This window comes from Crotalus tigris, unplaced genomic scaffold (assembly GCF_016545835.1).
Source record: "Crotalus tigris isolate CLP2741 ecotype Arizona unplaced genomic scaffold, ASM1654583v1 scf7180000017550.10884619, whole genome shotgun sequence".
In the NCBI taxonomy this organism is placed as follows: domain Eukaryota; kingdom Metazoa; phylum Chordata; class Lepidosauria; order Squamata; family Viperidae; genus Crotalus; species Crotalus tigris.
Genome location: NW_024096468.1, coordinates 5886265 through 5899584, shown reverse-complemented (window position 1 = coordinate 5899584; position 13320 = coordinate 5886265). Strand labels below are relative to the sequence as shown.

Below are 13320 nucleotides of genomic sequence, written 5' to 3'. Positions count from 1 at the left end.
CCCAATCGCGAGAACTCCGCCTACAACTCCCGGCAAGCCCCGCGCGCCGGCGTCCATTCCCGATATACGCTGTCGAAGGCCACCAGGACTACATCTCCCGACAAGCCACGGCAATGTCTTTCGCCATCCATTCAGCAGTCTTTCGCCTGCTGAAGCCGGAGCTATCGAGCGTTTTCTGGCAGGAAATCATGGCAAAGGCGTTTACTCGTTAAAAGAAGTCGGTAAAATCCGTATCGGTTGAATTTCGACTCCTGTCATTACCAATCAACACATCTGGACAACATATGGCAATATTTTTCTTAGGCCAATCGAGATAACAATGTGTAAGATTTCAACTTTTCTAATCTGTAAAAAAAAACTTTTTCTTTTACCCGTGACTGTTTTTCTATTCAAAATTGAGCTGATTGAGGCTTGTTCCTGGGTTAAGAAAATATTCAGTTAGGACTCCAGCCTTATATTCCTTGACTTGTTATCGAAAACTCTACTCGATATGTTTAAGCTACTGATTGAATTAAACCCTTTTTGGATTAACTCAACACGGTCAGGAAACAAAGTTGGCTTACATGCTTTAACATGCTAAGCTACAAAAGCTACAAACCAGATTTATCATGTTGTGCAATTACAGCTGCTAGGTTTCAATTGACCAGGTTGTTTGTGTTGTGTGAATTTTGTAATATGCATGCTTCCCTCTCTGTGTGTTGTGGCTTGAGAAAACGGCTCCATTGATGGGACTGGCACCCATGCTTACAGGGGCACCTGTGTATGTTAATAGCCGCATTTTTTGGCCTTACTGTTAGTTGGTTCACTATTTTGGCTGCTGCGTGGATTTATTTTTTGAATGTTTCTATTGTTGTACTGTTTTAAATTGTTTTAACTGTTTTCCAATTTTAGCTCCGGGCTGCCACAAGGAAGTGGGGACCAATTTATTTACCAAAGCACCTGCAGGCAGGACAAGAAACAATGGATGGAAACTAACCAAGGAGAGAAGCAACCTGGAACTAAGGAGAAATTTCCTAACAGTGAGAACAATTAACCAGTGGAATGGCTTGCCTTCGGAAGTTGTGGGTGCCCCCGTCACTGGAGGTTTTTAAAAAGAGACTGGACAGCCACTTGCCTGAAATGGTATCGGGTTTCCTGCTTGAGCAGGGGGTTGGACTAGATGACCTCGAAGGTCCTTTCCAACTCTGTTACTGTTATACTATAACTGCTAGCCACCCAGAGTCACTTGGCTGAGATGGGAAGCTGTAGAAATTGAATAGAGAAATGAGTTCTGCCTGGGATCTTTGCGGTCATAGATCGAAAGCCCTTCTCCGACATCATCTGTCTCGTGCCCTCTCCGCTTCGTTGCGACCCCTACCGTTTCCTACGCTTTGGATTCTTCCCACCGAACTACGGTTCCCAGAATGCCAAGCGAAGCCGGCGCTCCCCTTCCCCCTACGAGCGCATGGGATATGCCGTGTGGGCGGGGCAGAGGCGGCGGCGGCTGTTGCTGTTTTTTCTGTCGCCGTGGCAGCTGAAAGTGGCGGCGAGCTTGGGGCACCGGGGAAACATTTAGGGTCCCTGCAGGTAAGTAGGGAGGTCTTCAAGTCGGGGATAAGGTAGGAAAGAAAAGGAGGAGAAGGTGGAGGAGGCTGCTTACTTGTATGTCCTAGAGATGGAACCTCCAGATTCAGGAGCAGCCATTAGGTGTCAGCTGCAAGGGAGCGATAGTAGAGAATGGCGTCGGGTGGCTCCTGGAAACAAAGAATTGTTTGGGGCAAGGTGTAATTGGCTAGGAATTGTGGGAGTCACATCTGGAGGACATCAGGTGGGGGGGGGGATAAGCTGTAAGCACTGGTGTTTCCGGAATGAGAGCCCCCTTTTTCCCCATCTCTGTTGGGATGAAGGGAACTCCGTTTTTAAGAGTTTTCGATATTGTCTTCTCCAGTTTATGAAAAATTGCGGATATGAATAGTGAAACACTGTGGAACACCCCCCTCCCAAGGGAATAGCAATCCCCATTCATCACAATAATTAAAGATTTTAAAATTTACCAATTTGGGGTAACCTCTTGCCCCAATCCTCCCAACAAAAGGGGATTTAAGCCCAGGGAAAAAACTGTCTCGCAATATATTCCTTATTGTTCCAGCTTGTGGTGTTCTCAGCAGTAAACATCTGTCGGACCTGCCACAATTTAGAGGCCTAAGGTGATAGATGACAACATCACTTTGTTCATTGCCGGTTGTGTAGGATCACAATCTTCACAAATCAAGCTGCAGTCTTGAGCACATTTACTCTGGAATAAGCTTTGTGGCCAGACTTACTGAGAAAACCCAGAAAAACTGCACTTGCTAGATTGCAAAAGAAAAGTATTCTTATGGATAATCATCTACATTAGTAAATATTATGAACAGTAATTTAAAAAAAATGGGATTAAAAGGGAGTTGGGGGTATTGCTTGTTTATTTCCAGGAAGGTTTCTTATTTAGTTTTACAAAATATGGAAGAACTTCTAAAATATCCTCCAAGATCTGCTCTTTCCTCCTCTCTGGAACCAGAACCTTGATGTTTCTCCAACCTGATTCTTTTCTCCAGCCACCTGCAAAGAGTTCGTAATGGCCAAAGACATCCTAGGGGAGGCGGGTCTCCACTTTGATGAGCTGAACAAACTGAGGGTTTTGGATCCAGAGGTGGCCCAACAAACCACAGAGCTGAAAGAGGAATGCAGACTGTTTGTAGACAGTAAGTCTTCTTGGCTAATTGCAGAAAGAGCTGCCACTCCATAGCAGGATGACGTTGGAGGCCTGGTTCACATAGATGTGGTTAGTAAGGGATGGTTGTGGAGTGACTTGTAGCTTAGCCCATCTGGAAGATGCCATAACTGGCCACATGTTTTAGTTTTCTTTCTTCTGATCCATGCAGAAATGACTCATTTAGACCAGGACAGAGAAGAACAACTCTGGGACCTGAGAATGTCGTAGCCATTTGGATTTGGAACTAGGACCGAATATATTCCCATCAACTGCTACCAGGCCCTTTCTGTCTTTCAGCTCTCACTTCTGCAGGTCTTAACAGCCTGCCCATCAGACATCTGTCTAAGTGAGAAAAGGATGTTTCTTCTAAGGGCAGGGATAGAGGTTCAGATTGTTGTAACTGGTGGGCCCTGCAAAAATGAGAGTTATCTTAAACTTGATCTCCAAAAGCAAGTTAAAGGGCTTCCTCTTAGGCAGAGCGACTGTTTGTGACATCTGTGTTTGTGCTTGGATGTGTAGGCCTGTATGCAGGATAATATATTTGTGTCTGTGTGCATTGGTGGAGTTTTATATCTTTCTAAAAGTCCTTGTTTGATTGGATGAGCAAATTGTCAGAGGCACTTTTCTCTAATGATTCCAAACAAGAGTGATTATTAGCGCTCTAAAAATTATAATAGAAATTGCCATATTAACTCTATGGTCCCTTGTCTTATGAGCTTGGATGTAAACCTTTTCTTTTTACTGATTTCTTCCTTTACAGAAATTGCAGAATTTAAAAAAATAGTGGGCAACCTCATTGAACTTGTAGATCAGCTAGCAAAAGCCACAGAAAATGAGAAGATTAAGGTAAAGGAACATTATAAAGGAATATTTCCCATATCTGATTTGAAGGACAGTCCCTCTCAATCTTCAGAAAAAGTCTTTCTGTCTTTGAGTAGAAAGAGGTGAAAATGTTTTGAGTGAAAGTGTTCTCATCCACGGGCAGACATTCTAAATATCTTTGGACTCAACTGAGCCTCTGCCTTGGCCAACTTTTAAAAATATTATGGGGGAAAACAATTAAAAATGAGAACCTGCCAGATTGTACATCAGAGGGACCCAGCTTAGAGCCTCTCTGTCTGATACTTGTGGAATAATGGTAGGCAGCAGTGGCTGGCAGGATTCTATGGGAGCAGGTCCAGGCTGAAGAATACATTTTATGAGCGTGCTTTGAAACCTCCGGGCACCTATCATGGTTTTTAAGGACTTTTGAACAATTACAATTTTGAACAATAACTGTGAAAGGGATCTCGGAGTCCTAGTAGACAATCACTTAAATATGAGCCAGCCGTGTGCTGCAGCTGCCAAAAAAAACAACACAGTGCTAGGCTGCATTAACAGAGGGATAGAATCAAGATCACGTGAAGTGTTAATACTACTTTACAATGCCTTGGTAAGGCCACACTTGGAATACTGCATCCAGTTTTGGTCACCATGATGTAAAAAAGATGTTGAGACTCTAGAAAGAGGGCAGAAAAGAGCAACAAAGAGGATTAGGGGACTAGAGGCTAAAACGTATAAATGTTGGAATTGGGTATGTCTAGTTTAATGACGAGAAGGACGAAGGGGGACCAGATAGCAGTCTTCCAGTGTCTCAGGGGTTGCCAGAAAGAAGAGGGAGTCAAGCTATTCTCCAAAGCGCCTGAAGTTCAGACAAGAAGCAGCGGATGGAAACTAATCAAGGACAGAAGCAACTTAGAACTAAGGAGAAATTTTTTGACAGTTAGAACAATTAATCAGTGGAACAACCTGCCTCCAGAAGCTGTGAATGCTCCAACACTGGAAGTTTTTAAGAAGAGACCGGACAGCCATTTGTCTGAAATGGTATAGGGTTTCCTGCCTGAGCAGGGGGTTGGACTAGAAGACCTCAAAGGTCCCTTCCAACTCTATTATTGTTATTGTTACTTTTTTCCATTTTTTACTGGTAGCAAGATAACTGCTTCCAGATGTGGTGTAAGAGTTGTAGTTTGACTTAGGACAAGGGTGTCAAAGTGCCGACCCACAGGCCGGTTGCATCCTGCAGAGGCCATGCCCAGCCCAGCTCCGGCAATGTGAAAAAAGTGGCATATGTTGCGACACATCACGTGATGCGGCGAATTTGACACCCATGACTTAGGATAAGAAGGACCTGGTTTTGGCCCCTCTCCCCCAGCTCCAGAAGCTCCTGTTGAGTCAGTCACTCTCTCTGTGGCCAGCCTACCTCACAAGGATGCTAGTGTAAGAGAGGAAAATTGAAGGAGTGTGTGTTTAGTACACTGTCTTAGGATCCTGGAGAAAAAGCAGATACAGGTAGTCCTTGATTTACAACTATTTGGCTAGTGATTGTTCCAATTTATAATATAGCATTGAAAAAAGTCACCTTGCAACCAGTCCTCACACTTAACAACTCTCACAGCATCCCCATGGTCATATGATCAAAATTCAGGCACATGTATTTACAATGGTTGCAGTGGTTATTAAGTGAATTGTGCCTAATTTTATGCCAAAGTGTGTCGGGGTCATATACCAGTAATTGCCATTCACAAGCAGTGTCAGTGGAGACAGCTGGATTTGCTTAACAACCACACGATTCATTTAACAACTGTAGTGATATGTTTAACAACTGTGGCAGCATGTAGGGAGGGATTGTTACTATATGACAAGTGGTGTGTTCATGCTATAATTGAGTTTCTCTCAATATGGCTTGCGATGTGTTGCAGCTAATTTGCCTAAAACCAGTGTTTACCAACCTTGGGAACTTTAAGATGTGTGGATTTCAATTCCCAGAAATCCCCAGACAGCAGCATGTAGAATTCTGGGAGTTGAAGTCCAGAGATCTTAAAGCTCCCAAGATTGGACAGTCCTGCTGTAGCCTTCCTGCTTCAGATTTAGGAGTTTAAAAAGGTCTTTAGTTTTTTATTTCCCCTTTAGTCTTCTAAGCTGCCTTGATGTCCTGCCTGCATAGAAACAGGAAACATAAATATATTTTAATTAATTACTTTAACATTCCTTTGATGAATTCTATGTTTTTAAACTGGTGTATCAGATTTTTAAAAAGACGTTTGATCTGTTTCTGTTTGTGTAGCCCTCCTTTAGAAGAGCAACATTCTAAAACTAAAAACATACTTTGTTTAAAAAAAGGAGCCAGTTGTTTGCTTTAAAAAATGATAATTATGATTAAGGACTGGAATTTTTACAGCTGAATTATGTAGGGTTTTTTATAAGAATAACCCATATTAAAAAAGATATATTCCAAAGTACAATTATGTTCTTAAATTACAGCATTATCAAGAAGTAACCCCCCTTGTCCCCGTGAACTAAATGGGATTACTTCTCAAAAATAGCTCTGGGAGATTAACTGATAAACAAGGTGTCTGCCATTTTTTAAAAAAAGGGTTTTACTTTCTTTTTAATGTAATCAGTTATAAAAATTAAAGAGGGCAAGAAGTATTCTGTGTCCTTTGCCACTGTGTACTCCCTTAATGATTGCCTTGTTTACAATGGTACTAAAAACATACAACTATCGCTTGCATTTACGAACAGTATAGCATCTCTCAGTCACTTAATCACTTAATCACCATTACATTAATCCACTGTGTCCTGTACCTAATCTATTGTTTTTCCTTTCCCCCACCCCCTTGCAGAGTGGGGAGATTGGAGAGAAACAGATTAAAAAGAGTAAGCAAGTACATAATGGGGAATATTCTGGGCTGTTTGCATAGCATGCTCACAGTTTCTGGCACCACCATATTGCTTTCGATGTGTATTCCCTATTGTGTGCCTGATTACTCTCTTGTAATCCCTTCCTCTTCAATGAATTAAGTACAAACATTAATTCCCTTCTTGCTAATTACCCCAGTGCCAGAGTGAGCATTCTAAATTACAGGCAAGTGAGAAAAACGAAAGCACAGTTGCAATCACATGATTTCCCATTTAGTGGCCATTTCACTTAATGATGGAGTTACCCATCCTAATTGTGTCACTAAATGAGGACTACCTGTAATTGCAAATTGTTAGTTAAAGGTGGTATTCAGTTGGACAACCTCCATAGTACAGTGTCATTGCTTATCAATGATTGGTAGACATTATTTGACCATCAGGAGGCAGATGAGACCCAATAAGGATAAAAACAGATAGCACACTGATCAGGGGTGTCAAACTCGCAACGTGTCGCGTCGCGATGTATCATGACTTTTTTGTCATTGCCAGCAATGGGGTGGGCACGGTTTTGCTATGATGCATCCAGCCTGCAGGCTGTCAGTTTTACACCCCTGCTGTAGATGCTTACCAATGGATGAGCCACAGATATCTTTAGAGGTAAAGCAGCGCTAACTATTTAGCTCTATTTAGAAGGATTGCATGGAAACAAAAATACTTACTTTTTTAAAAAAACAAAGGCTTCTCCTTTTGCAGGCAATTGGGGCCCGTAACTTACTGAAGTCCATAGCAAAGCAAAGAGAGGCCCAGCAGCAACAACTCCAAGCATTAATCGCCGAGAAGAAGACGCAGCTGGAAAGGTTAGAATGGACAAAGGAATTTGCAAATAGGTGCTGAGCTCATCCCCGTTTTTCTGGCCTCAAAAGCTGAAGCTTCAATAGGTCTGCTGTCCTTAAAGCTTCTGATCCTTATTATCAAGGAGGGATATTTTCTTTCTGTTCCCAACTCCCCCCCCCCCCAGGGATCTGAATTCATACAAGATTTTGGCAGTCTTGCTCCCCTGCTTGGGGCCGTATCACGAGATTTCTTATCCTATATTAGTGTTTATCAGCCTTAGCTGAGGAATTCTGAGAGCTGAAGTCCACTCTTCTTAAAGTTGCTGAGGCTGAGAAAAGCTGTCCTAGATTCTTCTCTACTTAATTTTTTTTTTCTATTGGAGTGGAGCAGTCACAGAAGATACTTCTGTAAAGGATGGATGCTGTGTGTTCCCCCTCTGCTGAGTGGTGTTGGTTTCCAAGTAAACCTCAGGAGGGTCAAATGGGCCCTGATGGGAAAAGCTAATAAAGAGAAGATGAGGCTATGTTTTAAGGCCTTCCCTTGGGCTGACATTCTCCATTTCAACCACAGCACTGGGAATTCTGGCAGATGCTGTTAGGTCTCCAAGTCAGAGAAAGTGGCTTGCTTAATTGCATTATTGCGATAGCATCAGTTCCCCTCTTTCACATGCATTGCATAAATGGGGGAAAGAGATGTGGTCACCATCTTGACTCTTTTGATCTTCTCCCTGTGGACACTTTGCTTGCCAGGTAGGAGAAAGCAGGAGTGCATCGTAGATTTGCATTTTGGGAAGAGCAAGTTATTTAGCACTTGAGAGGGGAGACCCCCCTGAGACTAGTTATCGCTGTTACAGAATTCTTGTTGCTCTCTGAGCTTGGCTGTTTGCTTGCAGATGTTTCATGACCCAACTAGGTAACATCGGCCAGTGTTAATGAGTATGGGGTTTGCTCCCTATTCAGCCATCAATAGACACCTAGAGATAAGCTACATTTACACACCATTCAAAAGAGACAATTAAAAAAAACCTAAGAAGGAAACTAAAAGACCAGAATGCATCTGCTTCAGCTGCCAGCCTCCAGATAAGCAAGAATTAACACCAGACAAATAAGCAAAAAACAATACTGCAATCAAAAAGCTAACAAGAAAAAAAATCACACTCCCACAAGCTACCAGTACTATATATAAACAGAGTACACCAAGGGTTCCATAGTTCAACCCTGAGCTACATACAGTGTATTCTATTAGTATCACAGTTATCTTTGGAGGCCTTCTAAAGTGCTTAAATATACATGTACACCAAATGCCAAATAGCACAGCCTCCCTTTTTCCAAAGGGCCAATTAATTGCACGGCCTTCCAAACACTCTTAGAACACTTTTTCTTCCTCCCTCCCTCATCTGCCCAGCGCAGCCTGATTGGCCATCCCCTACATCCATCAGGGAGGGTTCTCCTCTATGTTCTTGGAGCCGGTTGTCATAAAACAGCTGCCAAAGAATTCAAAAGAATGCTGGAAGTGTTTTTGCTCCCTAAAGTGTTCTGATACTTCTTGAATAACTCAAGAATGCAAACACATAGAAGCCATCAGCTTTTGTTCCTGTCGTAACTCTTCCTCCCAGCTGAAAAATCTTCCCCAGTTGTTCATTCTTCCAGTTGCCTTCAGCCCAGCCAACTCACTCTTTGCTTTCCTTGATCCTCAGGTACCGAGTCGAGTATCAAACACTGTGCAAAATAGAAGCAGACCAGAATGAATTCATTGACCAGTTTATCTTCCAGAAGTAGACCCAAGAACTGATGGCCACCAACAGACCAAGAGAACTTGACCCATTCCTGTTGTTCCAGATCCAGGCAATTTGAACAGGCTGTGGAAGCGTCGACTGAAGGATACCCCTTGCAAGATCCCCTGTCCAACCCGGAGAGTTTTCATTGTCCTCAAGCAGCCTGTCCTGTAGTTGGGGATGATGGAAACCACGGTTGGCAGGTTCCCAGGGAAGATGTTTGCGATTGGATATGCTTCCAAAGGATGAAAAGGAAGGAGCAATTCCTGTATTTAAGTCTTTTTTTTAGCAGCTGTTTTGTAATGAGAGTTTCAATCACTAAACTGTATTTCTCACTGGGTTTGTGCCCCTTCCCCACTTTTTAAGAAAATAAAAAACAACATGCTTTCAAGGAACAATTAACTATCCTTGGAAACTCTGCATGACCTGCTGTTTTCACTACTGCACTTACATCAGACTGATGCTGGATAGAGAAAAGAAACGGATGAGACAGAAATAGTGAAAGAGAGAAGGAACAGGAGAGGGAGGAGAAAGAGGAAGGCATCTGAATCAACCTTCAATCTTCCATCCATGGGGTTGTGGTCAAAAAGTCAAGATGGCATGTACAGGTAGTCCTCGACTTACAACAGTTCATTTAGTCACTGTTCAAAGTTGCAACGGCACTGAAAAGAGTGACTTACGACCGTTTTTCACGCACCCGTTGCAGCGTCCCCTTGCTCACGTGATCAAAATCCGGATGCTTGGCAACTGGTTCATATTAATGACATTTTTGCACTGTCCGGGGGGGGGGTCATGCAATCAGCTTTTGTGACCTTCTGACAAGCAAAGTTATTGGGGAAGCCTGATTCATTTAACAACCATGTTACTAACTTAACTGCAACGATTCACTTAACAAGAAAGGTCATAAAATGGGTCTTTTTATGATGGTTCCTATGATTCGTCCCGAGGGCTGCGCTGGGTCCCGCAGTGGAGAGGGAAGAGGCCCCGGCGGGACCTTTAGCGAAGACCCTACCCCCCCCCAAGAGCTCTGCTGGAAGAAGTGGGCGGGGGCAGTGGGCCATGCCCCCCCCCCAATGAGAGCCACCAGGGAAGGAGCAAAGTGATCCTTCCCACCGCCCGCCAGTCCTGCGGATGCTCCAGAGGCAACGGCTGCGGGGTGCGTTCTCAAGTGGATCTTTGTCTGCTACTTCCTCGCTCACGTCCCGCTCTTTTTATTCGTCAATCTTCACCCATTGCGGCCTGGAGTTTATCCGCCCTCCGCTGGTAGAGAGGAAGCGCCAAGCTCCAGTGGCTGATCCCGCCCAAAGCCTCAGGGATCTGCTTTGCGCCAGAATCTGGACCCGGGTGCCTCGCTCCTGCCTGAAGAGGACAAAGAACCGGGATTCTTTGGGGAACGGGGGAAGCCATGGGGACCACCGAGCTCTGGATGAGTCTGACTGGGGATGGGCGGATCCAGCCCTCCCCTACCTGGGGCCTTTAGGTGGATTCCCCAAGGTCTCTGGGGAAGACGGGGCCCGCTCTAAGAAGGCGCTTTCCCACACTCTGAAACTAGGAAGCAAGTTGTACTACAGGCAGCCCAGACTTACGATCACAACTGAATGTCTATGGCAGAGGTAGGCAACCTTGGCTCTTTTATGACTCGTGGACTTCAACTCCCAGAATTCCTGAGCCAGCATGGCTCAGCTTGGAAATTCTCCCTTTCCCCTCAGCATGGCTGGCTCAGGAATTCTGGGAGTTGAAGTCCATGAGTCATAAAAGAGCCAAGGTTGCCTACCCCTGCTCTATGGAGATTCCCAGTCATCCAGATCTGCTTGTCCCATAGGTGCTTTTCCAAAGGCAATTAGACTTTTTTGATTTCTTTCCTTGAAAACGTTTCGCTTCTCATTCAAGAAGCTTCTTCAGTTCTGAACTGAAGAAACTTCTTGGATGAGAAGTGAAAGGTGTTCAGGGAAAAAAAACAAAAAGTCCAGTTGCCTTTTAGAAAATAACTATCGCAGTGGTTCTCAACCTGTCGGTCGGGACCCCATTTGGGGTCGAACGACCATTTCACGGGGGTTGCCAAACAATGCAGTCCGCCATTTTTCCCCCCCTTTTCCTTAGCTGTGCTACTCCCTTTTTATTCTATTGGCTTTTGAAAGCCAATAGAACAGACTCTCTTGAATAGAGTCTAATTCTATTGGCTTTCCAAAGCCAATAGGAATTGTCCAGGCTGTCTCTGCCCTGCTGAGCCCGCCAAAAGTCCCATTCTGCAAACGGTGCTGCCCCAGTTGAGTAGTCCTCGACTTACGACCGGTTGGGGGGGTCGCGGCATTAAAATGGTTGAGAACCACTGAACTATCGGGACGACCATGATTGAATTTCCTTTGCTAATTGAGTCTGTTAAGTGAGTTTTGCCCCATTTTATGCCCTTTCTTGCCACAGTAGCTATGTTAATCTGGCTTCCCCATTGACTTTGCTTGTCAGAAGGTCGCAAAAGGGGATCACATGACCCCGGGACACTGCAACCATCATATGATCCAGTTGCCATGTGTCTAGATTTTGATCCCATGACCGTAGGGATGCTGCAATGGCAGCAAGTGTGAAAAATGGTCATAAGTCCCTTTTTTTCAGTGTTTTTCTAACTTTGAACAGTCACTAACTGAATGGTTGTAAGACGAGGATTTATCTGTATACTAAAAGCCAAGTTTTGCAAGTAAGCTGTTGGGCAAAAACTGGGCTTAATTCCAGCAATCTTGAAGCAAGTTAGGCGTATTGCAACGAAACATCTGGATCAAACTCTTTATGTAAACACCTTCCTTGTGTTTGATCTTTGTTTATTAAGTTCAGGGGATTAATAAATTTTAATCCTTTTTATTGGTTGCTGTCCAGTGTCACTGCAAGTGATATGGGTAGCCATATACAGTATGTTTGACCCATAAATACCGTATGTTCTGGTATGACCAAAGATAAAAATTTATATCTCACCCGTCCCTGGAGCCTTAGATGCTAACTCTCTCATTTTTTAAAAAAATAGAACTGCAAGCGTGTCCATCTAGCTTCTCTCAGCCTTCTGAAAAACATGTAGAGGCTGTAACTAAAATTTCATTTTTCAAGTTGTTCCACAGGGTTTTAAAAGTTGAAAAAGACTGTGTAGTCCAAGAAGATCCTGTGCATTACAGAGCGATTACAAGTGTCCTTTTCTAACAACCTAATGAACTTTGCTATTGAATCAACCCATTTTCAAGCTTCACACAATCCATTGAATACGGATTGGGTTCAGGCAATCAAAAGCAGTAGTTAGTCCTGCTTATAGGCATGAAACTAGCTGGGTCCTCGGGGCCAGTCCCTCCCACTCAATCGCTAGAAGAATCACACATAGAAACACCCACCCTCCATGACATCATCCTGCAGTTGCATGATTGTGTAGCTGCACCCCAGCCCTGAAGGCAAGGTGTTGGAGCTGGTTGTGGTGTGAGCCATTCAGATGAATAGGTTCCCAGCCCAATTTCCCATGATGTTTGGGCATAGTGTAGGACAGTGTTTCTCAAGACTGCCACAAGTACTCTTCGTGAGTAGGCTGCAGAAACCAAATTTTTTTCAGTCGGCTTATGAGTCGTGCAGCTGGATTCAAGGGATTCCATCTAAGCCCCCATTTGTAACACAGCCTTTATGGACACAAAGCTTGACCAAGCCTCATTTCTTAATCAGTTTTGGAATAGCTTTTTTTTAAAACTGCTTTTCAACTATTAAGAACCTGCAGAACGTCATGCTTTTATCTCATTCACTGGGTGAGTCTCCTTCTTAGTGAAAGAAATTTCAAGTATAAGTTCAACAACTCAGATTTTTTTTAACTTTTTGGAATAGACAGCAGAAAAGTGTTTAGAGTGTTGATTTTGGAAAGTTAAAAATGGGCTAAGAGTCCAGATGGATTTGAAATAAGACTCTGAAATGAATTATAAGAATTAGAACTAATATATAATTATAAGAATCTTTCCTGTAGGAAATTGCTGTTGTTTAGATTTTTTAGGAAAAATAATGATTGGGTAGTACACTAAAGCGAACTAGAAGAAATGAAATATCACAATTAAAGGAGAAGAATACTTAATGAGTCAACATAGAATGGAGCAAAATATTTTAACATTGGAATTTGAAGAATATTTATGAACAATGGACTCAGAAGTTAATTTTAAGAATGTCTGTCATCATAGATGATGTATAAGTGATGTTATAGAAAAAAGATAATACAGAACTGAAATTGATTTGAATGTGGATTTAAAAATGACAAGCTACAAGAACGACATGAAAAAAGATAATACACTGCATA

At 43.1% G+C, this 13320-nt stretch overlaps 1 protein-coding gene across 2 annotated transcripts; it reads left to right on the top strand.

Annotated features, from left to right (window-relative positions):
• The first annotated feature begins 1155 nt into the window (after window positions 1-1155).
• IFT20 (intraflagellar transport 20) lies at window positions 1156-9432 on the top strand. 2 transcript variants are annotated; one of them, XM_039341669.1, is made up of 5 exons: window positions 1182-1566; window positions 2574-2720; window positions 3492-3577; window positions 7163-7266; window positions 8940-9432. In XM_039341669.1, exons 2-5 carry the CDS (start codon window positions 2594-2596, stop codon window positions 9019-9021), a joined length of 399 nt encoding a protein of 132 aa, XP_039197603.1. In that variant the 5' UTR covers window positions 1182-1566; window positions 2574-2593; the 3' UTR covers window positions 9022-9432. The 2 variants fall into 2 exon arrangements, with proteins under 2 accessions (XP_039197613.1, XP_039197603.1); XM_039341679.1 differs by lacking the exon at window positions 7163-7266 and having other exon boundaries at window positions 1156-1566.
• The last annotated feature ends 3888 nt before the right edge of the window (window positions 9433-13320 follow it).